This window comes from Chrysemys picta, chromosome 3, assembly GCF_011386835.1.
Source record: "Chrysemys picta bellii isolate R12L10 chromosome 3, ASM1138683v2, whole genome shotgun sequence".
Classification (NCBI taxonomy): Eukaryota; Metazoa; Chordata; order Testudines; family Emydidae; genus Chrysemys; species Chrysemys picta.
The window spans coordinates 135,391,917-135,418,305 of record NC_088793.1 but is presented as its reverse complement, the minus strand read 5'-3'; the positions used below and the strand labels follow the sequence as shown (position 1 = coordinate 135,418,305).

The following is a 26,389-nucleotide window of genomic DNA, read 5'->3' as shown; positions in this document are numbered from 1 at the left end:
AAGTCAGCTCACATTTACACTGGTTCAAATCCAGGGAGACTCCATTACCCTCAGAGAAGTTATTCTGGATTTATAGCAAAGCAATTGAGAGCAGAATTTGGCCCTCAGTGATCATACTGACATCTCCATTCTTACTTTTTAACCTTTAGTTTTCTACTGTGCAAGCTATGTAATACAATTCCAAGCACTCCTCTTTCAACAGGGACAGCATTGCATCATGAGTATAGTAACTTAGGGCTTGTCTATACTTACGCGCTGGTTCGGCGGCAGGCAATCGAACTTCTGGGTTCGATTTATCGCGTCTTGTCTGGACGCGATAAATCGAACTCAGAAGTGCTCCCCGTCGACTCCGGTAATCCTGCTCGCCGCGAGGAGTACGCGGAGTCGACGGGGGAGCCTGCCTGCCGGGTCTGGACCGCGGTAAGTTCGAACTAAGGTACGTCGACTTCAGCTACGTTATTCACGTAGCTGAAGTTGCGTACCTTAGTTCGATTTGGGGGTTTAGTGTAGACCAAGCCTAAGAAAGAGAATCTGTGTATATGGAGTAAAGAGGCATTTTTTTTAACCTGAAAGTATCTGAGGCAGCCATGTTAAGGCTTGGGCTGGTGCCCTGGCTCTAGGACCCTGAGAAGTGGGAGGATCCCAAAGCTTGTGCTCCAGCCTGAGCCCATCGTCTACACTGCATTTAAGCAGCCCCTTAGCCTGAGTCCCGCAAACCCGAATCCGCTAGCATGGGCCAGCTGTGGGTGTCTAACTTCCAGTGCAGACATACCCTAAGACTCTGTCCAGCCCTAAGATGTTTGAGGAGAACAATAGAGGAAGCACAAGCTACATGCACTCTGTCCCTAACTTCACAACAGGAGACTGGTTCCTACCTACACCTGACTGATGGGAACAAGAAGGAATCCTAAAGATGCTGTGCAAATTGAATATAGTCACCCAGGCTGACAGCTGTGAGTTCAGGGACAGAAGCAGGGGTCTCACTTGGCTGAAGATGCACACCTAATGGAATTGTGGGAGGAGGAGAAAATATTTCCTGCCCTACATAGTCAGATTATGTGATATTTTAAAAATATGGTAAAAAGAAATACTTAATTCCACAAATAGGATTATAAAACAAAAGGTGTAGGTAAATTAAACAGCCCATTGCACCTACAGAGTTTTACTGGATCCATTACTTGGGGAAGGTCCATCTCTAGTAGAATCTTCTGATATTTTTATAGCTTCCTCCATGGCAGCAAGTAACCCGTTACCTCCTTCCCCTCTCAATGCTGGACCAAAGCACTCAGGACGACGAATAAGCAGCCTGACCACAACATTAGCATTCTCTTCAACACTCTCTCCTAGCATCATACAGAAAAAATATTGGTAAATGGATCCATTCAGTATACATCCAAGATATGATCTCAGGTGGGTGATGAAGGCACAGTACATATGTACAAGACAGTACATATGTACCTCAGTACAAGACAGAGTGTACTTAAATATCAAAGACAAAATTCAACTTTATTCAGCTGTTCTTAAAAAAAATCAGATGCATGAAATTGTGTAATGCCAATAGAAGGAAGCAAAGAAGATTAGTGTTTACATATTTAGATTCTTTCACTCTTCTGTGGTTCAATGCTGCCTTCAGAAATTTCATATAATTAACACTTACTTGATATTGTGTAATGAAAGAGATGGAAAGTGTTAGACTGTGTGTGAATTTCATCAGCATATAGTCTACAAGATGTATAAATGAAGCTCAACACATCTAGTAGCACGGTTATAAGCTATTAGCTCAATAAGATGAAGCTGAATTTTATATTACACACACACAAGCACACAACTTCTGGTGATTATTGAAATGAAAGTTAAGTATACAGTAACAGAATATTTATTTGACTTAGTTTTAAATTAAGTTATGATCCAAAAAGTGAACAACACATATGTCATTCGCCTGTGGTAAAATTCACACCAGTGCCAGAGGGCCAGTGCAAGAATCAATGCACCAGTTAAACACTTAAACCAGATCTTATATAGGCTTTCTGAGTCGCATAAGTTTACTTTGTTCACTATGCTGCATTCTAACTTTTTGCTATGTCATGACCTTTGACTGTATCTGTAATTTAAGTGCCTGTTGGTATGGTGATTTAGTGCCCAGCAAGCTGGGGCATGAACCTAGAGTGCTCTAGTCTGCTGTGTACTAAGTGGCTGTGCAGACCCTGCTGCTATGCACTACAGAAAATTTAGTGTGCGACAGCAGTCCATATAGCACTTTAGTGCATGGCAAGCTAGAGCACTGTAGAGTCACACCTTAGCTTGCAGTGCAATAAATCGCCATAGAGACAAGCCCTCAATGACAAATTTTACATATACAATTATTTAAACATTACAGAACAGTACCATTGCAAAAAACTGCAAAGCGAAGAAAATCCAGATATCGCTCTCCTTCAACTGGATTCCAGCCAATGTCTGGATATCCCTTAGAAACCAGCAAAGGGCAGCTTTGCAAACCACATCCAGCCAAATAGCGAACTACCTAAAAATAAGGTAAGATGAAAAAAGACAAACATTTATTGTTGAAAAGGAGAAAGTTACTGTTTTTAAAAGGTATTTTACTCAAACTCCCTCCAATCTGGCTTCCACCCTCTAAGCTCCACTGAAATGGCTCTAACTGAAGTCTCGAACAACCTCCGCTTGACCAAATCTAAGGACTAGTACTCCATCCTCCTCCTCCTCCTCAACCTTTTGGCTCTGCCAAACATGATCTACATCATGAAGTCTTGTCGTCTCTGTTTTCTTCCTTCTTCTCTCATCATTCCTTCAGCACTTTGTTCAGCACTTCCCATTTCTGCTCCAACTTTCAGTGTGTCCCCCCAATGACTCCATTCTTAGTTCCTTCTTGTTCTCCCTCCACATTCTATCCTTATTCAAAAATAGGTTTCCAACTAGTCTCTTTATGCTGACACCTTACAGATCTGCTCTTCCATTCTAACCAATCTCCTTCCAATGTCTAAACTAAACTGTTGGCCTGTTTTTTTGTTGGACATCTGCTTACCAATATCCAGCCAACTTACATTCAATGTACCCAAAAATGGGCTCTCAATTCCCTTCCGTCCCCCAACCCTAGCCTCTTCCCACTTCCTCATTTCTCACTCACCATGGACAACAATTCCATCATCCCTGAGACACATGCCTGTCACCTTGGTGTCATCTTTGATTTGGCCCTCCCTCTAGACTCACAAATCCAGGCTACATCTATGTGATCCTGCTTCTTCCTGAACATCTCTAAGACCCAGCCTTTCTGTAAGTGCAGATAAAACTCCCATCTAAACCTTCTTCGTCTCAGGTCTTGACTACTACAATTGCCACCTTGCTAGCCTTGGCAAATGCCATCTTGCCTTTCTTAAATCCATTCTTGCTGCTGCAAAGATCATCCTCCTGACTTGGAGTTCCAGCTATCTCACCCTCCTGCTTCTCTCCACTAGTCCCCCTCCTTCTCCACATAAAGCACAAATTACCTGTCTACACTTTTATGGCCCTTCAGAACAGAGCCCCATCCTACATTTTATGATATTGAGATGTCCTCTCTAGTTTATCACCAACCTTTAATGACCACTAGTTCAATCTTCCTTTAAACACATTTGTACTTTCTCTCACGCTGCCCTCACACATGAGAGGAACTCCCCATAAAAATCTGCAAAGCCCTTAACATTTTCTTCTTCAAGGGCAGATCTACCCTAGAAAATTTTGCCTGTTTAACTACACCAGAACATTTGAACCAACGAAACCCTCCCAGCGCAGACACTGTTATATCAGTATACAATTGCTTATACTCTTACGGTTTATGCCAATTCAGGGAACTGTCATAAGCACTTTTATACCAATATAACTATGCCTACACTAAAACGAGGAGTCCAGTGGCACCTTAAAGATTAACAGATTTATTTGGGCATAAGCTTTCGTGCGTAAAAAACCCACTTCTTCAGATGCCTGGAGCCTACACTGGAGCCTACACTGGAGCTTTTACTGATATAGCTATGTTGGCAAAAAATCACTCCCTTACCCAAATCACTCCCATAACTACTATGCTGGTAAAACTTTTAAGTGTAGATTATGTCCCAGTACCTCTTTAAAACTCACGTCTGTTGTGATGTCTATAAAACACTTGACAATGGCTAGGCAGCTGAAGTGCTGTAATAGTTAATTGTTACTTTGTGCACCCCCACATGTGTTATCTTTTGTCTCATACTTTAAAAGGAAGCTCTTCGGGACAGGGACTGTATTTTTGTACTGTGCCTAGGACAATCTGGTCCGCGCCAAGACTGGAGTCTCTAGGTACTACTGCAAGGCACGTCATAAATTTTTTTCCACTGAGTAAATTTAAAGTTTTCAAATTGAAAATGTTTGAAAGCCTAGTACAGATAATACAAATAGAAGTAGAACATCTCCAGGAAATATATGACTTCAGGTAATCCATTACTTGTAGTTATAAATGCATGTTGATTCATATTTTATGTACATACACACATCCTGGGAAAATGCTAGAAAATATTGTCATTAACCTTCTCCAGGTCAGGCTCCCTTAAAGCTAGTGCAAGTTCATTGTTATCCATCACAGATGCTGCCGCAACATCTAGAGGGGTTGATCCTCGCATAGAAGGGGAAGCTGTTATAAAACAGTTGCCAAAGTTAGTCATTTAAATAAAAAATAATAAAGATGCAATAGCTTATAAAAATACAAACATGTATCCAGAGGACAAACATATTTACCATTAAAGTTATAATAAACTATGAGGCAAACATCTGAGGTTTAGGCACTAATAACCAACTAGTAGCTGAAAGCCCATGCAGTTGTATGTGTATAATTTGTAATATCATGTGGGGAAAAAAAGAGATGGCTGATAACTCAAAAATTTGATGCTAACAGACCACGAACCCCAGTGATGACTGAAGCTGGTGATATTCTAAACAAAAAGAGCTCTCAACTGCGCCTGCGGTGAGGGGCTATGCATGCCCTTTGTATTATTTGCCTGTTTGTGTATGCTGGTTGTGTTGTTGTGTGGGTGGTTGTGTTTTGCTGAGAGGGTTATATGGATGGCGAATGAAGCATGTGTGTTGCCGTGAGGGGCTGTGTGCATTTGGGGTGATTATGTGCTCTGTGACTGTTGAGCCAAATAATGCACCTCTGTGCAGTCTCCTTCATACAACCAATGAAATTGTTACATAAAATTAGCTGCAGAGTAAGGGTGGTGATTGGTTGACTTACCGCTGATATCACAATGGTCTAGGACTCTTGGCATGCACAGATACATGCCTTATTATAGCTACACACTGAATGAATATAATGAATAAAGACAAAATGACTCAACTTAAAAATTGGATAGTAACAAATTGTGAAACCCAGTGATGATACCGCCTAGTGATATTCCGCACTAACAGAGCTCTCAACAATGCTTGTAGCTGTTTCTATCACTTCATACTAACAAACAGACATTCTAGACACACTCGGGGGACAACCCCAGAATTTTATTACACAGATACCACTTCACTATTTTTTTTTACCAGTACCATTATTAACACTATAATATAAGCATTTATGGTACTGAACTTTCCAAGTGTGAGCCTCATATCAAGTTCCCTTGTAACCTTGTGTTTTCGTTCAATGAGAACTTTATGCAAAATTATCTTTTTAGTCTACATATATAAATGCTTCATTTCAGGTAGAAGATGATTACTGTTTTAGAGGGAAGGGTGAGTGGAAAGTTTAAAGAAAATCCATTTGGACATTGTTTGAGTTATGGATAATTGGAAAACATTTTTCAGCTTTAAAATAAAAGGATTTCCCCCCTTTTCTTAAAAAATGGAAATTAAATGCAACTCCCCCAATGTTAACATAATATTAGCAAAAGTTATCACAGTAACATTAACTAACCCCAGTAGAAACACAATTTAACTATTTTCACTCTAAACATACTTTTGGGCTATGCTTCTGACATGCAAAAATATGCTAAACACAAAAAATATGGTAACTAAATTTTTGAGCATGAAAATAATCAGATACAACTATGCAGTCCAGAAGAAAAGCACTAAAATAAAACAAAATTGGCATTTCACATTTCTGTGACATTTCTGAGCCTCAGCATAAGCATCACAGATAATTTAATGTTAGCATGAAAACCTTAATTTAGGATTCTGTTGTGAACTGCCTACCACACCTATGCAAGTGAACAAGCACTGGCTACTCTCCCATTCCCCTTGTACAGATGGCCAGACCCTTCGCTCTGCCTCTTCCCTGTACAACCCAGAGCATCTTGGCCTGCGTGCAGAGGGAGAAAAGCTGTACCAGGAAAATCTCTGTAGAAAGGGGGAAGCAGGCTTTGAATGGTGACTCTTACAGTAAAACTGTTCTGTAAAAGATCTTCAGCTCCTGGGGCAGCACAAATAGACTCTGCCCTTTAGATGTGGGGGAGAGGGTAATTATAAGGTGCAATCCAACCCAAAGACATGAAATGATATTCTTGCTGAAATTTGTGTCCATAATTTTGAATTCATGTAGGGTGGGCAGCTGTTTGTTTATGGGGCTTTCTGCATTTAATAATACAGTTTCATAAGATCTTTTTCACATTTAATAATATAGAAATGTCAAGTTGTTTTTTTTTTAATCATGCTGCCAAGCAGAATGTTGTGGGAAGGACTGTTTTAAACATGGGGTGTGGAGTTTTTTTGTACTGTTTTTCTGTTTGTTCATAACTTATAAATCAATGAAAACGTTTAAAACTGTATTTTACACAAAATTTAGGATAGATTTTATGTTACTACTTACCAAGCCCAACACTGCTGTTTTCCAATAAGTAACTAAGATGATCAAACATAGCCTTTTGATTCTGCCTGCTGATGCGGCAGAAATAACATAGAAAACGACAGCAATTTGCCACCATCTTAGGGAAGGTGATTTCCTAGACAAACAAGACTAAGTTAGAGCTGCAAAAATGTATAAAATCACCAAAAAATCATTGTATGGGTGTCCTTTTACATATTTATCTTCGGGTATTTTTTTTAAAAACACAATTAGGTACCAATCCTGCAAAATGATCTTCCAAGGGCAGACCCCATTGAAATCAATGGGGCTCTGAGCAAGTGCATGGTTCATTAAGTTTATTTGCACAGATTGTGGCCTTAACAAGAAAGAGAACTGGATTCACACCTAAACCCTAGATTCAAACACTGAAGTATGGGAAAGTTCAGAAGAAGAACCTGATGTTACGGCCATCTCTAATCAGATGTTTCCAGAAAAATGTCTTACTTTAAAACGCTCTTCATTTTGGAAATCCCTAAATATACTTTTTGCTTATATATATATTAGACTCTTTTCCACATACCATGCAGATCAAGAATCCTTTGAAACCAATACCTATAAAATATAATAGGCTATAAATGCTTTTGGCTGTCCTTTCTTTCCCATGTGAGAATACTGCTCTTATTCTATTCTAAATTCACAAGCAAAAAGGGATCCTTGTAATGTAATATTATTAGGATAATAATTAGAAGATACACAACTTTTTCATTAAAGGTGATTCTACTCACTAAGAACTTGGCCCTATATTGTGCCAATGGGAAAAGAATGGGAGTTTAGCACTTTCATCAGTTTCTGAACACCGTGTAGGATCAAAGCTTTAGAAGGCCACATTCTAAATTCCCTCTCTCCTGCCAATGAAATTCTTTACCTTGGATTCTCCTCCACCAAGTACATTTACCATCACTTCCATGACAGTTTCATGCATTCCTAGAGCCCTCATAAGATTAGGATGTTGGTAAAACACTTTATTATTCATGATGTCTCTATAAAGAAACATAATAAGAAAATAGATTAAAATGTACTGTTCAGGGAATATATATTAATTTCTCTGTCACATAATACTCACACAACTACCAGTCTGAAGAACAGGCCTACTCTTGCAGTTCTTACTTAGGAATAACCCCCAGTGTTTGCACAGGGACAGAAGGACTGAGCACAAATAAAGTTAAGTGTTAGAAGTTATTGAATTTTATTGATTGAGTTCAATTCTTGTAATTTAATGAAATTCTAGAAAATGCACGAAGGGTTGAATGCTTATTTCACTGTATATTACCAACACAGAATGTTCTCAAAGCCACATGATACAGAGATCATAAGTGAAGTTAGAGGCCTTACTGCAAATCCAGTGGAAAATAGCTCATCATGATAATGGCATGACATTTCATCTCCTAATAGGTTAGCTGGGTTTCAGCACATTCATACAGTTCATGCATTCAGTGCACCTGAATTACATACATACCAATCTGATAGACCAGAACTCCTACGGCTGTATTCAGCAAAAACGTCATGCGGCTTTCATACCAGGTGCTCAAGATTCCCTCCTCAACCACACACACTGAACAATTTGGGAGATCTTGTCTGAGTTATAAAAGCCACGATAGTACAGAAGGTGGGTGGCATTGGATTTAGTCTGGCCCTCAGGATCATGCCATCCCCTTTACTATGTGTTGCAGAAGGTGAAAAAAATTGCAGGAAGGGTTTTATTATGGCCCAAAATCTGTCAGAGGGAAGGGGGTAGAGCCAAAGAGGCATCATTCCACCAGCCCCTGACTGCTTGCTGGACACCATACAGTCCATGGGCTGAGGGGTAATGTGACTGGATGGCATAGACGGGGGTGACAAGTAGAGATATTCTCTGCAGCATCATTCCATATAAAACCCACAAGGAAATTAGCCAAGGGGCAGGCAGACAGGCATTTGGTTCTGAGTGGGTGGAGGAGATACCCGGGGGGTCATGCAAAGGTCTAGCACCTTTCACAAAAGCCCCAGGATTAGTAGCATTTCCTCATGGCTTTAGGACAGGGGTCAGCAACCTTTCAGAAGTGGTGTGCCAAGTCTTCACTTATTCACTCTAATTTAAGGTTTCGCATGCCAGTAATACATTTTAACGTTTTTAGAAGGTCTCTTTCTATAAGTCTATAATATATAACTAAACTATTGTTGTTATGTAAAGTAAATAAGGTTTTAAAAATGTTTAAGAAGCTTCATTTAAAATTAAATTAAAATGCAGAGTCCCCTGGACCTGGGCAGTGTGAGTGCCACTGAAAATCAGCTCATGTGCCGCCTTTGGCACACGTGCCATAGGTTGCCTACTCCTGTTTTAGGACATCCATAAGGTTAGAGGGCCATGACCAAGGACATGGTGGATTCTCCATCAATTGAAGTCTTGATTTAAACACTGGATGTCGGTCTAAAAGATATGCTTTAGCTCAGACAGAAGTTATGGGCTTGAAGTAAGAATTATTGAGTGAGGTTCTATGGCCTGTGTTATGTAGGAGGTCAGACTATATCATCGTAATGGTCCCTGCTGGCCTTGAAATTGGTGAATCTAACATCTCCCTGACATTCCCACTCCACGGGCATGTGCCACCTCCTTTTTTGTTTGTTTGTTTGTTTTTGTTTGTTAACGAAAGCCTAAATCTGATATTTACTCTAATTTATTTTCCTGCCACATAAATATTGCTTAGTACTGTATATGAAGTAATTTACATAGATGTAACTAATATGATAATTCATAAATATAACATCCTGGATTACCCCAATAAAATTGGTTAGGCTGCTAGATGTGTTTTTTAATTAAAAAAAGAGATGTTAATAAATAAGAGTCATAGTGGAATAAAAGCCTAATGTGGTTATCTCACAGAATAGCAATAAGATTTCCACAAAGAGGAAAACAATGCAGCAAAACAGGAGCTGTGGGTAAATGATATTAATAAATTAACCAGTCTAAGCCCAGTCCTGCAGTCCTTACTCTCATTGAAGTCATCGTGAGCTCAGCCTGAGTAAAGAATGGAAAATGGAACCCAAAGTGATGTGAGAATGAAAGCTTCAATTATCCATTAAATAACAATTATTCTGCAGTCAGAGTTTCTAAGATTCATTCTGTCTAATTAAAAGATTGTAGTATACATGACAGAAGTGAAGGAATTTTTTTTTCCAGTAGGAGAACGCACATTTGCAAACATTGTCCCAAATAACAGCACTAGCAGTACTGATACCGTAGAAATGTGCCTGTTACATCTCCATGTGCGTTAGACATTTGCCTGTGGAATCTCCTATCAAGCTCAAGAAAAGAATGTAGAGTATGGGTAGAAAAGAGAATTTACGACATGTCTACACTGCCTCACAGTTTGGCTACAGAGGTGTGAATAGCAGTATTCACCAAAGTACTGTCTGTAACATCCCCGTGTGGCTGCTGCAGGCATGAACAAAAAGGTTCCTAGTTCACATTAACATAGTCCTCTTCAAACAGGACTACATTGATGCAAAATAGGAACCTTTCAGTTCATGCCCGCAGTCGCGACACACGGGAGTTACAGTGCTAGTCACACCCCAATAGCCCCAACTTCAGGGCAGCGCAGACATGTCTTTAATTCCAGTTATCCTCTTGTCATCAAGTATTAGCCACATAAAGAGCAATAATCATAATAACAATAAATGTTAACCTAAATGAATTACTGCTCAAGAGCACATTCTTTCCTTTCTACTGCACTTCAGCTGTGCAGCTTTAAACATGAGCACCAATTTTGAAAATTATGTTGTCAATATTATTTTACATAAAGGCGGAGATGTCTAATAAACATGAATATTTTTAAAGTAATTACAATTTAAAAGCTGTAGCAAGCCTTCAAATTATATACAACCTAGAAATAAATTTGAAAGCAATGTGCCTCAGGTCAGAGGAAAAATGACTAGATAATTATAATGGAGGCAACAGTATAGTTAAGTCTCCTGATAATATTGGGACTCTTGTGATATTTGTTGTTCCTCTTTTAGCTTCTGCTCCTGGAGTTATTTGATTATGTAATTCAGCTTTAGTTAAAAAATGGTTGTGAAGAAAAGCTTGAAAACATGAACACTACAATCTCAAAAACCAGATGCATCAGCCACACTACACAATCTCTGTAGTGTAGCTGACAACTGTCATATTACTAGTAGTGCTTAATTCTATTAGCCCCTAATGACTTAGGTGTCCCCTCTTCCTTTTCCCCAGACAAGCCTTCAGGTCAAAGTTACTATGGGATCTGTACACCTGGAATCTCAACCCAGGAAAGCTGCTCATGCTATGTGCCACTCCCCGCATCTACTCTGTGTGCCCTGGGCCATGACCTGTTCGTTGGGAACTGAGCAATCCTGAACATGTAAGACACTTCAAGGATTGGCCAGTGGTATCAAGAACAAAGACTCGTTGAAAGCATAACTCTTACAATACTTGGCATAATTACTGAGCATATTATAAAGTGTGACAACTCAGCAAGACTCTGCAGTATTTTGTGAAATAACATTACGATGAAAAAGACCTGAAGAAGAGCTCCGTGTAGCTCAAAAGCTTGTCTCTTTCACCAACAGAAGTTGATCCAATAAAAGATATTACCTCACCCCCCTTGTCTCTCTTGTTATGATGAAAAAGATAATTGTGACTTTAAATATGATTGAGCAATGCTCCCTTTTATCCACTGGAAGAGAGGGATCGTTGACAATGAATTCCTCACAAGACTTGGCACACTTATGAGAATGAAAGTGAGGCTTGAGCAAAGATTAAATATCATCAGCCTTTTCATTAAGCCAAATATCTTGGTCTGAGCTCTCAGATCGTCAAAAGCTATTTTACTGTTAGCTGTACTCCCCGGATACAGGAATGGCTAGAGACAACAGAAACATATTTGTATCTTCTTTACTGGTGGAAAATAATGAGAATGGAATTGTTTTCCTTATTCCTTTTAAACATCTAGCTATGATATATCTGCCTCATACTTATTTGAGACAGAATGTAATTGGTCACTGTATTTACAATAATTGATACATTGCTTTCTTTCAGTGAGCAGATATTATGAACTCTGCAAGTGTTGACTTCATGAATCAATTAAATTATCATCTCTGGTTTTCAATTGCATAATTTAGTTAAATACTAGCCAACTATCAATCCCACCGAGGTGCTATGTACATGGCCATACAGTTACCTCTTGAACTGTTAAGACAGGGTACTTTGAGCTCTTTGCCATGAGAATAGATCACTTAAGGGCTATCTTAGCAGTGTGTGTGGATTTAAGAATGGATATAAGGTGATACATAGAAAAAAATGTTTAGGGCAATTTGAAAATGTATACTTCGAGTTTTGGTAAAATTAAACTAATCCATCAGATATGTCATGAGCTTAAACTTGTACTAGGATAGAACTTTTCTGAAGAGTCTGAGACAAGTCAGACACAACATTTCAAAAATATAAGAGTTCAAAATTTAGCTGATTTCATTTGAGATGGGATCACCAAGGGCAGCCCTATAGGCCCTCATAGGAGACTCCTCAAACAAAGATAGGTGGAAGAGTCAGAGGAGATTATGGCCTGGCTCGTACCAGAAGATGATGGGCAACGTATCAGACCTGCACACCAAATATAGAGCATGGAATCCTGCCTTCACAAGGTCTTGTTCAGAACCAGAACAACATATGGATACAGGAGAACTGCCAGGGTAAAGGGGGGGAAATGACACATAGATCACTGACAGTGAGTTGAGGCATCCCCCAGTTCCAACCTTTCTTGGATCTGGAGGCCTTCTTGGAGCAGACGGGTGCCTGGATCTGTGGCTTTTATGATACCTACAAGTTCCAGCACCTGGGCCTGAGAAGCATTCTTGGATCTATGCCACATTTTTCTCTTACAGCAGAGGGGAATAGATCTGAGGACTCCCTGTGGTTATTAATCATAAACCTACAGGGAAAAGGTCAGAGTTTTAGTGGCTTACTTGGTAATTCAAATAATTAAAATAGTACTAACTACATTATGAGGGTTAAAATGATTAAATTATATACATAAAGGATTTCATTATGAATAATGAAATGCAAGTATAATTAGACCTACACAGAATTACAAATTTCAGTGGAAGAAAATGTAGTGAAGTTCTAATTCAAGTAGGCAGATGCTATCTCATTAATTTAAAATCACTTTTGCCCATACTTCTCTACTGACTGTCATACTCTGGAAGGAATCTCACTGCTGCTCATAAAAGTACATTGTAATAAAATAATGCCACCAAATATATAATGCTTGAAGCCACATAAAAAGAGAGAAAATGTAAGAGGCAAGCTGACCAGCACTTCCTGTGAGGTACCGAGCATGCTCAGCTCATCATGCAGGATCAGAGTTAAGAGATGTGTACAGAGTGTAATTGCTACTGAAAAGTCAAATATATTTCAATAGTTACCACCAAAGGCATTTCTGAGGAACTAAAATGTTCCTGTTGTGCCAAAACAATGGTACAACTTCATACATAAAGTTGGCATTAGTTAATCAGGACTGAAAATGCTCTGGGTCCATAGTCAACATGAGGGGGACATAAAAAGAGACTAGTTTTGGATGTGCATTCTAGGTGTGCTCTGCTAGATGCAAGGTCTAATAGTGGGCAAGCTATGAGCCTGGTAGAGGAATCGGTGTGGGAATTAAGGCTGGGTAAAAACTTCTTTCTTGTTCTCTTACACAACTAATGGCCGTTACATAGCATTCAGGGCTATGCTCCTTCAAGAGGAGAAAAAACACTGCCTCAAGCAACAATAAAAAACTGAAGTGGAAAATCCAATTTTTAACTTTTAGTGAATTCAGAAACATGAATTTGTGCTGGCAGTTAGAAGATTTATGGAATATACTGGGGTCTGAGTGCAATCATGACTCTCCTGGTAGCTGGTTCCAGCAACTATGAAGCCCATTAACATCTCACAAATAAATTTATTCTCTTTAAACTCAAGTGGATGAAACCTCTGGCTTTTGGTGTTGAAAGTCCTAGGGTGACCTTTACTGATGGCTGGGCTATTTATATGCGTATGCAGCCTCTATCCTTTCAATTTATAGAAAGGTCTGAATGCTGATCCTGATTTTATCCTTTAAAGTGAAGTTATAGTGTTTCAAATATGACTGATATATTACTGTAGGACTGTAAAGCACCTCACTTTTGCTTCTCCCCTCTATGAATTTTCCAAAAAGATAAGACTTATAGTGCAGTTTACTACTATTCAAAAGACATCTTTGTTAACAATGCTTCAAAGCCTAGATCTTAGAACTACTGAAGCTCCTATCTCAACCCAAAACTTCCTTTTTAGTCTCCTTAAACCACAGACAGACATATTTATAGTCAAACAATATGCATAACCCAAGTGATAACAATGAGACAAATAATTGGAAAGTAAGAGATCTGTCAATCAAATGTTACTGTACTCCAGTGATTTACCCTAATCCACGAATCATAAGCTTCTCTTCCTCCTTGCCCATTCTGACGCTGAGCAAGGAACGGATCTGGCCCAGGGATGCCAAGAGGTTGATTGTATCTTCCACTGATACACCATTTATTGTGTAGGTCTTTGGTAAGCTTCGAACCAGACCACCGATACCATCATACTGCCGATGCAGCAATACAAACATGGCCCTCACTAACTCTGGATCCTCTATTACTGACTCCTGAGCCCAGCGTACCATGGTCTCTGAAATCAATTGCTGAAGAGTGGCTAAAAAAGAGTGAAGAATGAAAAAAATCTAAATTAATTTCTCATGTATCTAACAACAGTATCTTTGAATGCATTATGCAGCATATTAGAATTAGCACAATCTAGAAAAAAATATTCTTGTTTTCTTAACAGGCTGACGTACAATGTAATACATTGTGTCAAGTGAAAAATATGCCATTAAAGGAAAAACAAGTAGTAATATTTTGCTGCAAGAAGCTAGCTTTAAAATTATAGATATCACTTCCGCATATGACAGTGTAAAAGAGCACGAAGATATAATGGATCCTCACTGGAGAGCAACTGTACAGCCGTGGCCAGCTCCACTTCCAGATACTTTTTCCATGAGTTTTGAAAGCATGAGTTTTAATTATTATTTTTTATTATTATTTACATGGTGTAGTATCACCATTGTCAGCTGTTTATTGGTCCATTAATTTAGGATACAGCGATACATATCTTATTAAAAAAAATAAGTGTTTTGGCTGACATTTCAGACAATACTTGGGCTGAAGTAAAGAGCCCATTGAAAAACCAATATTGTACATACCGAAAACTTCAGTTAAGCCTGCTTTGAGTTCGAGCCATAAGATTAAAGGTACACACAGATGCTTCCCTTAAAATCTAACTTCCTCTGACACATAACATACATGGAGCTGCCAGAACTTTTCACCCCCTACCCCTTCAGAGCAGGACTACACTGGACTTTAATTTAATTTTACTTACAGGGTTTCTTAGCATCATTATCAACTGGTTTCTCATTTTGTTTCTTCTTTAAATATGTGACTTTTTCTACTAGGTACATGAGGCGACCTCTAATGGTTAAATCACTGTTTCCATCCAGGGCTCCATCTTCATCTAATTCAATTCCTGAAAGCAACAAATATTAAATCACTAAAAAAATACAATTAAACAGATGACAGCTGTGCTCAGTGTGCAAATGTGAAAATATAACCAAACTGATTTTGTTCTACTCTGTTAGCTAGGTGTACTACAAACAAATAAATATATAGTACTGCTTCAAAAGTGTTATATCAGTTTAAAGGTTAGAGTAGAGGACTGGGAATCCTGTAGTCACAGTCTGCTTCTGTCATTTATTCACTGTGTGACTGTGGGTCAGTCTCTTAGCCTGTGTGCACCTTAGTTTCCCCATCTGCAAAATGGGATAATACCTGCATCACAGGGGATTTCGTGGCACTTGACTGAGGTTTGTAAAGTATTTTGAGATCCTCAGTGGAAAGGCTTTATAGAAGTGAGAGTATTGGCAAGGCTGTTAATTCATTTTTCAATTTGTAGGTATGAGCAAGTAACTCCATTCATTATATCATGGCACATGTGATAGGCAGCTATTAGGAAAAACAAGGTGTGAAAATCCAAAATATGTTGATTTGATGCAAGATTTGTTTTTCATTTTTATGGTTTCATCTAAAATACTGTCACTGAAACCTAAGGGTTTGGTCCAGGCTCATAATTAATATTAAAATGTTATGACTATATGAATTCAAAGTGAAAATGCCATTAGTATTTTTTTTAATTCAGAATTATTCAACTTTTTAAAAATATGATGGTCACTTTTACAGCATGATTCTGCCTCACATTAGATCATTCCGCTTGCTCCTTTGGTATTTTTGATAAAGAAGTTGGGTTGTTTTTAAATTTTATTTGCCTTTTTTCCATTAATCCTTATGTGGGATGTGATCTATTCCCTTTACAGGCTGTTTTATTGCATTTCACACTAAGGAAAATGTTAATGCATAGGTCATTGATAAGACTACAATTAAGTCATGGTATTTTTTAGTAAAAGTCACCTGTCTATGACTTGTACTATAAATACCCCTAACTAAATTTTAGCTGGGGGTTACTGCTCTGGGGAGCTCCCGGGAGACTGCTGCCTTGAGGGGCCCCTGGGGCCAGCCCCACTGGCTGCTGCTCAAGATGTTCAAGGGGCCAGCAGCTTGTATGGAAATTGCAATCTGATTGGTGGAAACTGCTTTGAATTGAAGTAATTAACAATAATGTAACCGAATTGTCTAATCCAGTTAGAGTACAGAAACACTCTATAGTTATTGATGCAAAAATGCCAGTTCCATATGTCTGAGTTACAGAATATCAAAATGATTATTTCTTAACCAGTACACAACATATGAATCCCCAAATTATGACTGGCTGAAAGTCCTCATTAGCCAGTCATCTACAACCTAGAGTTGCATAATCTGTTTGTTTCCTTTTGACTACATAAATCCATGTACTCTGCTCTACTATAATCTGTCTTCTCATTGGCTTCTGCATAGCTCTTTCATTTTTTTGTAGCTTTTCTTTTCCATTTAAAATTTAAATATTTAATTTGAAATGTCATAACAACAATAAGAGTCCTTGAAGGGCCCTCCTGTTTGAGACCCAATCCTGGAAGGAACTCAAGGCAAAAAAATCAATTGGGTTCTAGACAAGTCTGAAGGCCTGACTTAGGGAGCCCCTTCCAGGATCAGGTCCTGAGTTAGAGGGGAAAAAAAATAATCACATGACTCGGCTCCAGCTTTCTCCATGTGGGGGGTGAGGGAGGAGAATTTAAATGTGGAACAGCTCAACTGCCACCTCCCTCTGCTGGTCGTCAACTGCTGATTCCTTTTACAAATTGAGCAGCTAAATTTTCCTGTTTTCTTGTGATTTACAGAGGAAGAGGTGATTTACAGAGGAAGAAGGCATACATAACTTTAAATAGAGAAGTGGTGATTATCTACAGCTTTGTCTTATCAGTCTCTAAGAGACTGAAGCAAAATTTAAACAGAAGGAATTTCTTAACTGGAGCTGCACTGTCCACAGATGCGTGTTTAACATTTGAAAAATTATTTTGTTCTTGGTTTGGTTTCTATGCATTTACTTTATTTTCTTACAATGTTCAACATTTTGACACCAAAGAGACTGTTGCATTTCATGTAATTATTGTAACAAAAATATTTGGACTGAGCTTAAGCATCATTTTTCCCATCTGTCTTCAACAAAACCCCAAGCCTCAAAGTTTCAGTAAGTGAACTAGCATGTTTTTTTAGCATGTTCATTTTTCATTTACATTTGTGTTTGGAGAACTGGAACAGCTGCAGTCCATCAGCCATTTTATTGTGGTTAATAGGACCATAGTTATGTTGATAGAGTGAAATTCACCTATTGGTGAATGAGAGCCGTTTACCTATGGTACCGGGGGAAAAGAGGAACAACAGCTGCTATTCTAGCCCCAGAATATTACTGAAGAGCTATAGAGCTTCCCAATACCCACGGGAGCTAGATTTCATTCACTAACCTCAGAGGAGTACCACACAAGTTCCATTTATTTGGCTCTTGTATGGGAGGAATAAAATTTCCTCTTGTCGAATAAAATGGAACGTGTTTTCTTGTATTCTGATCAGATGAGAGGGTGCACTTATATTATAATGTCTGAGGAATCCACACCCCGTTGTGTATTATCTAGCTACCTGTTGCTGACATAATTTAATGGGTAGCTTGGTTTTGCTAAAGTTATTGAATCTGGCTAATACAATTTCAGAGAGAAAAACATTCAAAAACAGGGTTTACCACAATGTGTCATTAAGTCCTCATGGAACTCCAAGAGTTGATCTCTAATTTCTTCAGAGCAAGGACAATCACTTTTATCATCCTTAAAATTCAGAAGCATGTTAATCTTAAAAAGAAAGAATACAAAAGAAAGTTTAAAGCTTTGGGAGCATCTTTCTGAACACTTTGCAGTAGGCTAGAAGGGAATATGTAAAGCCAAGGATGCCTGGAATCCAAATATGTACTTAGAAGACCAATAAAGTATCCACAAGGTTTACAGTTAATATGCAAATACTGCATTTCTTTTTGCTCATTATCTCCATAAATATGTGCAAATAAATTTTAAATCAATTATAGAAATTTTTTAGGTAAACTGAAATACACAAATACCAGAAGAACTATGATTTCTGAAGAGGGAAAAAAATCAGGCATTTAAGTAGAGTAGGTAAAAAAGGTAACAAATGAGCATCAGTGTGAACTGGTGGCTAGAGCAAAGGACAGAAGTCAGGACCCCTGGGTTCTGTTTCCAACTCTGCCACTAATTAGCTGTGTCACCTTGGTCAAATCACTTAATCTCTCTAAATATCAGTTGCTCTATGTTTAAAATAGATTTAAAAGGGTGTTGTAAGGTTTAATTAATGAATGTTTGTAAAGCATTCTGAAATCCAGAAACATATGTCTATGCTAAGTTTTATTATTACTGCAGAACCTCATCTGAGTACTGCCTACTTTCCTATAATGTCATTGTATACATAGACATAAGAGCATGGCAAGGCTGTACTCTAAAAGCTTGTCTACGCTGGGAAATTACACGGCACTAGACAACATTAATGAATACATATTACTCAGTGTAGATAAAGACTACCAAGTTTAACATCACATCCCGTGATTTCATGTCATGATTATCCCTAGTGTGGACCTTAGGGCTAACCACAACCAGCTGACTGACACAATGTTAAACGTGACCTATCCTTGACTGCACTGAATATTGTACACCATGTAAGTTTAAATACTTGATTTACCAGCATAGAGAAGGGTGAGAACCAAATGAAAATTTGAATGTTAGGACACAGCACTCTGACTGGGCTGGGATCCTACATCCCTGCTTTGGCTTCCCTGCCACGCTCACAGTCTGGAAAAAGAATAACTACCCATTTTAAGTGGTACCTGCTCTTGAGGTGGAGACCGGAACTCTTTTGTTTTCCTGGCTGTCAGTGCGGCAGACATGTTTAAGGCCTGCATAACTTCATTATATCGGAATCGCTGATTCTCTTGAAGCTTAGCCACAAAATCATCAGAAAATGCTACAATGGCTTCTATCCGATGACGTATCTGGCAGTCACAGAGGTACTGGAGTAAGTAACACATCTGAGAAAACACCAGAAAAAGGGCAACAAAAAGTAGACAAACTTTTAAAATATTCTCTACATATTCTGTTAACATATAACTGAGTGTGGGTACTGTAGACTCCAAGTGATAAGGCAGAACTTGTTATCAAATGAATTGACGGTAATCTGCGATACAGTCATGCTTGAGTTAGTGTTAGGGCTTATAAATTCCCATCTGCAGGAGATCCTTCTGCCTCAGAAACATATACAAGGACATGGGAATTGTGCTAGAGTAAAAAGATAATAATATAGATTTAGACCTTGTCTATACAGCAATTTAGTGCACAGCAAGCTGAGGTGTGAATCTACAATGCACCAGCCTGCCGTGCACTAAATGGCTGTTTGGGCCCATGCTCTTAGTCTCTATTTCCAGTGGGTCGTCTTTTTCATTTGTACCCGGAAGCTGCAGAATGCCCTATTAAATTAGTCCCTTTTAGAAGTTAATTCTGACCAGATAACACAGTTGTTGCTAGGCTGATGGCTAATAATAATACCATTTTATTAGGAGTTTAACTCCATGGTTTTACTACCAGTAAAGATCCCCCTTAAGCCCAACTAATAACCACAGGGCAGCTCAAATGAGAGAGTGCAACTTACATTTCTGTTTTTTTGTATTTGGCTAAATGTTTCATCGGCACCCTCTAGTTTTTTGTTTCGGGAGAGAGTGTGTACATGCGCAAGTGAGAGATCATGCCAAAACTGTTGAAAATTCTGCTGTCTTTATGTAATATTTTTTGCTGATAGCACAGTAGATTTAGAGGAAGAAGTGAACACACTATAACACAGATTCACAAGCAATTGTGATAGTAAAGATTTATTTTATCATCCAGTGCAACCCCTGACACTACAGGATTATACTTTGCAATATTTTTTCTAGTGAGTTGTCAATTCTACTTCTAAACTCTCTTTTTAAATATCTCTATTATAGTAAACCTCAGAGTTACAAACACCTTGGGAATGGAAGTTGTTCATAACTCTGAAATGTCCATAACTCTGAACAAAACCTTATGGCTGTTCTTTCAGAAGTTTACAACTGAACACTGACTTAATACAACTTTGAAACTTTATTATGCAGAAGAAAAATGCCATTTCCCCTTTTTTTTATTAGTTTACATTTAACACAGTACTGTGCTGTATTTGCTTTTGTTGTTGTTCTTTGTCTCTGCTACTGCCTGATTGTGTACTTCTGGTCCAAATGAGGTGTCTGGTTGACTGGTCAGTTCATAACTCTGATGTTCGTAACTCTGAGGTTCTATTGTACTTCCCCTTGGGAGGCCACTCAACAGTCAACCAAATTTCTCTGTTAAAGTTTTTTCTTATACCATACTGAGCTTATATGTTCCTTTTATTCATTTCATTCCATTCCCCTTTGTTAGATTTCCTAGACCATGTTTCCTCGAAGTTTACACCCTTCTACTATTTGCCCCTCTTAAGTTATTACTTACAAGAGCCAGGCTATACGTATATAATTCCTTTATCTTTCTTTATAAAATAATCACATCCATCTCTTATTCATTAAAGGTGAGGTCACCCAGATCACAGCCTATGCACCATTTATATCCCAATTAATCTAATTTGATGGCTTCCAGGGATTTAAGTGGTACCTAGGCCTTGTGCTGTCTCTCTGCTCAGGGATGAATTTCATCCTAGAAACTACATTGTGCCATTTAAGATAGCTTATAGAAAGGGTTATCACACAGTCACACTGCTTCAGGGCAACAATTGGAGGCATTCTGCGTAAACTGACAAAATGACTCCCACAACTTCTGGGCACGTGGAGGCAGAATGACTATGTCTGCTATTATTCCAGTGCCGGTTCAGCCTTTTGTTGTTGTTGTTATTTGGTTGGTTGTTTTTTTCTCTCTGCTCTGTTGATTGGCCAGCCTTTTTTTTTTTTTTTTTTTTTTTTGGCTTGGTTGCTCCAGGGGGCACCAAAAATGGCCAAATGCCTGGCTGTTCCTGAATAAGCTCCATGTAGACAAGCCCTTAGTCCAACCTCTCCCAGGCCCCATATGGGTCTCCTTGTGCCTAACACCCCCCCACACACTCACACCCGACCAGTCACTACTCAACTATGTAACAGCCAGGAAGAAAATAGTTCTTAGAAGCTGCTCTCACTTGGGTATCTACTAATAGCCACAATTCTCCAAAGAAAGTTGAAAGGAAAATGTAATAAATTATATAGAAGTCGCTGCTTCTAAATTTATAAAACGACAATTTTATTTTTTTATTCAGAAGATATTTCCTACCTAATTATGTTTTATTTATGTCAGATTTGGTTCGAAACAGGTCTCACAACGTCCACCAAGGCTACTGCTATCATAGGGCAATAAAGGGGATAATGCAAAATTATATCATCAATAGCAATTATATTTTTAAAACACAATGTAAAACAGCACTAAACATGCACATGTTCCTGCAAAAAAGAGTGTGTGGCTTGAAATATGCTGCTGGACTGCTGTGTTCCTTTAAATATTTGAATGAAAGGAAGGAGGGAGTATAAAATATATGAACATCCACTGATACTATCACAGTCATTACCTGTAATTTTACTGGTTCAGGAAGTTTCATTTGAAGAAGACCTTCCTTCAGCACCCGCCCCCCTTTGACTTCTTCCTCTCCTCCTTCTGGCTTTAGCTCCACTGTACTCAGCTCCTTCTCTGGCACTTCACTCTCATCCTCCTGGCTCATGTCTTCCTTGAAAACGCTGGGCTCAATCAGCTGCAAGATGTGTTTCAGATCCCCATTATGGAAGACTCCCATGATTAGCAGGGTGTAAAAAAGCTTGATGAGAGGGACAAATAGAAACTCTGTAGTACCCCCTACTGGATCTCTGACATGGAGGTTGCCCTCTTGAACAGCCTCGGTCAGCATCTCTATAGTTTTGGCCTTTAAGATATCCAGAGGAAATTCAGGGCTAAATTGATAGCACTCACTGCTAATGCTTACAAAACTGGGAGAGGAGAACTGGATTCTAGGCCTTAGTGAAGTGCTGAGTCCTATACCAGGGAGGCCATGTTTTTTGTTCTCATCAGGAAACAGAGTAATGCTCTTGGTCTCATTCGTCATCGGAACAATAAATTCGTTATTCATCATTAACCTGGCTGTGGCATAGGTGTTGAGGTGGATGTCAATGAGTAAGTCATAATAGCCTGTGCGAAGCAAGCCTGGCATATACTTATTCTCAATGCCATAGAGAAGCTGAGATTCATCCACATGGCTGCACATAGCATGTGCCACCCGGTTGTTCCCTAGAGCACAAACAGCTGAATACAATCGGAGGGTATGATAGTGAAATTTCAGCAATTCTTCCTGTTCTGTCAGTTCTAAAATATCTATAGACCTGTAGAGAAGAAGGGAAAATAGAGGAAGTTCCATATCAGTGCAATAGCTAGGAACATAGGACCCAAAATGCAAAAAAGTTATTCAGAATTCTACAATTGTGCAACATGGGCAAATTAGCCATTGTCTGGACCTTGAATTTTTGACTTCCTGACTTTCAGATATTTAAACTTGCAATTTTATAGACAACGGGCGGCTTAAAAATTATGACCCAAGCCTTGAAATTGTTTAGACTGAAAAAAACTATCACTTCAAAAAACTCCAATAGTCTTCAGTGGGAGCAGGATCAGGCTGATTTATTTAAAACAAATTTCCCTTTAGATTTAGATTAGAAAAAACAATTTAGATAATTGAGAACATAAAGACAACATTCCAATTTAAATTTTCACTAATCATGCTACTTATTTACTTTTCATTTCAGGTTGGACAATGAAAATAGACTACTCACAAATACTGCACGTGAATGTACTACATTTTTTGAGGTTTTATTTAAATGTTTCCTTTAGAATTTAACATTAATAAAACCATGGAAATGCTTCTATTGGTCACAAGTTTTGTAAAAGCTTACTTTTACAAAAATAATTTTGGGGCTTTTCATAAATGTAGGTTGGGTTTTTTTTACATTGCTTTCAATTTTCTTCTTTTTAAAAACAAAAACAAATAAAACCTGTATGCATTGGAGTTGAGTAACAGTCTTGCAGTCTTCCAAGTTTGAAACACAACAGTAATGGAGATTTCAAAACCACCTAGTTCATGAATACCTCTTGCTCTCATCTGTACATTTTAAAAAGTGAGATCAGATCATAATACAAGCTAATCACTTTTAGGGCTAAATCCTCCTCTCAGTGCCAAGACCAAGGAGTCAGGCGTGCACAGGGAGATTTCAAAGGGGCAAAAAGAGACACCCTGCTCTGCTGCCAGCATGCCCGTCCTCAAACTTGATTGGTATCTGAGCTAGCCTCTCTGGCACACAGGGGGTGTGGCTGCTCCTCTCCAGCTCCCCAACACCAGACCTGCTTCCTGTGCTGTGGAACCAAGTCAGTTCCACTCCCTCTGAGGCCCTTCATAGCCCTGGAAGGAGGAGCAGGATTTGCCCCACAATATTTTTTAACAAATATACTCAAGCTGCATATGATATTTAGGTTTTTCACTAGGGACCACAATGCACTAATTCTCACTCTCCACATATCCCATGCACAGGTCTGAAGAGAATCTATGTAAAACATAATCAAAACAGGCGGTTTATTCTACCGAGATTGGGTTTTGAAGAGCCTTAAAGCACACAGCATATCAGAGTTGTTTGATTATTGCTAACACAAAAATCCAAGTAAATTACTAGACTACAAAAAACACTGAAAGACATTGTACACATTCACAAGCCACAACTGAGGCTCTCTCCCTTCTGACCTATCTAATGCTTTGTAAGGATTAGTTTCAAGATGTTACCAGCAGCTTTGTACATATTTCCCCTCTCAGCAAAATAATATACAAAACAAAATCAGGCATGCATTGTCTGCATCTCTATGTAGTGCTGGCATCCACAGAAGCACTTGCTTCTCCCTGAGGAGAAAAAACCCAAATCTGTCATAAATGCTAATTGGCAATGTCTCTTTAATTCAAGAGATCTCTTGTTGTTGAACACAACTAGAAACAGTTTAATCAAACCAGTGATGATATTTATGTGACCCAGTTAATAATTCACTAATTGAATTTAAATGAGGCCTGCAAAAAGGGGTTCCTTTCTAAGTCAGAATATATTATTTGTATTTATATATATTGTACATATGCACGAGAGAAAGGGAACTGACTGTCTAACAGACTATTTTCTTGCTACTTGTCTGACCTCATAAAACCCACACCTACTCTCATTCAATTTATACATACAAACAAAGCCAACCTGTTTTCTTCTGGGATATGGAGGGACATGAACTGCAAAGGATCCAAGCACTGTACCATCCAGCCTTGACGTTCACTGACCCGTGAGATATCAACCTTCAGAAAGTGGTTTGGCATTCTGCTCCACAGCACATGGGTCAAAAACTGGACATGGAGTCGGGGAGGGCATTGAGGGACTGGGTTTTTATGCTCGCTTTTGAACAAGCCAGCAGACAATGGCATTACATTCTGGAGACAGCAAGAGAGGAGACAGTTTTATAATCACTATAGGACAATGCGGTGTATGATAATATACAAGACGAATGTGCTGCAAACAGATATGAAATCAATGCAATGAAACAAGCATAGTATGGTAGGAATGTCGCATTTTACGCAGGTCCCACAAAACAGGCTGGGGACTGCTGGCTCTCAAAGCAAAATATAAAACACTAAATAGAGCTTGCCTAAGGGGATGTCTTAGAGGTTTAGTAATGAGCTGGGGGTGAAAATATTATCTAGATGCCTTGAAACCAGAGATATGAAATCCAATAATCCTTCACCCACTCTGAAACCTCAGCCTTTCATTCCTCCAAGACAGAGTTCAAGTTCTGTGCAATTCAAGTTTGCTAGAAGCAAGCAGTTTGGGTGAATCCTTGAAAACTGAAGCCCAATCTCTTCTGTATGGACATTAATGATCCCATGGCCCTATTTGTAAGAGTAAGGGTTTTCCCTGGCACTCAGACCAAAAATTGTACCCCCGTCTCCACCATCACAAGTTATTTATTATGTCCGCCTCCTAATTCAGAAGAAGCTAATTTCAGCACGAAGAATAGGATTTAGAGGCCTCCATGGAACCTTAAAAACTCTGTGTTAGTTCTTCTGGGCTGCAACCCTTTTCATGAGACTACACAGTATCCCATACATATAAACTGACTCTGCGCTAAAGCAGACATCAGTGCATTGGATATATTTAAAAATGAAAATCCACACCTTTTTTACCTATACAAGTGTACATTCGAATTCTATCAGTTTTTGATATTATTTATACTACTAATACTAATTGTTTATATTGCAATAGGACAGAGGTCTAGGTCAGGATCAGGGTCCCCTTGGGCTGTAAAAACACATAAGTGGCCGTTCCTTCTCCAAGAAGGCTTGTCGCTCTCTTCTACTACAAAAATACACTTCTGAAGATTTGTTGCTGATTGTTGCTCATTATTAAAGCCAAACCAAGGCCTTAATAAAGGCATTTTGAGCTTCAGAAAAATAGGCACCGAAGGCTAGATTCGGCTCTGGTCCTCTATAGATAAAAAGGGCAGTAAGCCTCTACCGCTCCCTGCCCAGCCACCTAGGACATGCCCAGATCGTGCCTCTGAGCATGGGATGGGAGAGAGAGCAGGGGCTGCACAACCTATACATCCAGCTGCAGTATATGGGCAGGGAATGGACATGGAGTGGACGAGTCCTTAGTTTGCACAGCTAGCATTACACCAGTTAGAGTAGCTGGCTGAGCAGACAGATATGGAGTATGCTACATTGCCAACACTATTTTATTAAATTACTCCCTGCAACAAGAAAAAAGATGGAAGAAGAATCGTGCCTCTCGAAGACACAATTTGTTCCTGATGCTCCTCCTGAGAAGGCACGGCAACATGCTGCCCCATAGTAAGCCTGGAGACTCAGGCCACG

The 26,389-nt window shown here is 39.0% G+C and overlaps 1 protein-coding gene across 22 annotated transcripts in view; it reads right to left on the bottom strand.

The window, feature by feature from the left end:
* RYR2 (ryanodine receptor 2) overlaps window positions 1–26,389 on the bottom strand; it is a 722,683-nt gene that overhangs the window by 224,565 nt on the left and 471,729 nt on the right. For all 22 annotated transcript variants that reach the window (XR_010599784.1, XM_065589065.1, XM_065589068.1 and 19 more), the window contains 11 exons: window positions 24,723–24,949; window positions 22,025–22,826; window positions 19,263–19,463; window positions 18,117–18,222; window positions 15,276–15,419; window positions 14,279–14,552; window positions 7,710–7,824; window positions 6,809–6,941; window positions 4,548–4,651; window positions 2,386–2,521; window positions 1,157–1,343 (listed from right to left, as the gene is read on the bottom strand). Coding sequence is in view for 21 of the 22 variants with exons in the window: in XM_065589065.1 (XP_065445137.1) it covers window positions 1,157–1,343; window positions 2,386–2,521; window positions 4,548–4,651; window positions 6,809–6,941; window positions 7,710–7,824; window positions 14,279–14,552; window positions 15,276–15,419; window positions 18,117–18,222; window positions 19,263–19,463; window positions 22,025–22,826; window positions 24,723–24,949 (2,429 nt within the window). In the remaining variant the exon portion in view is untranslated. The remainder of the gene's footprint in view (window positions 1–1,156; window positions 1,344–2,385; window positions 2,522–4,547; window positions 4,652–6,808; window positions 6,942–7,709; window positions 7,825–14,278; window positions 14,553–15,275; window positions 15,420–18,116; window positions 18,223–19,262; window positions 19,464–22,024; window positions 22,827–24,722; window positions 24,950–26,389) is intronic.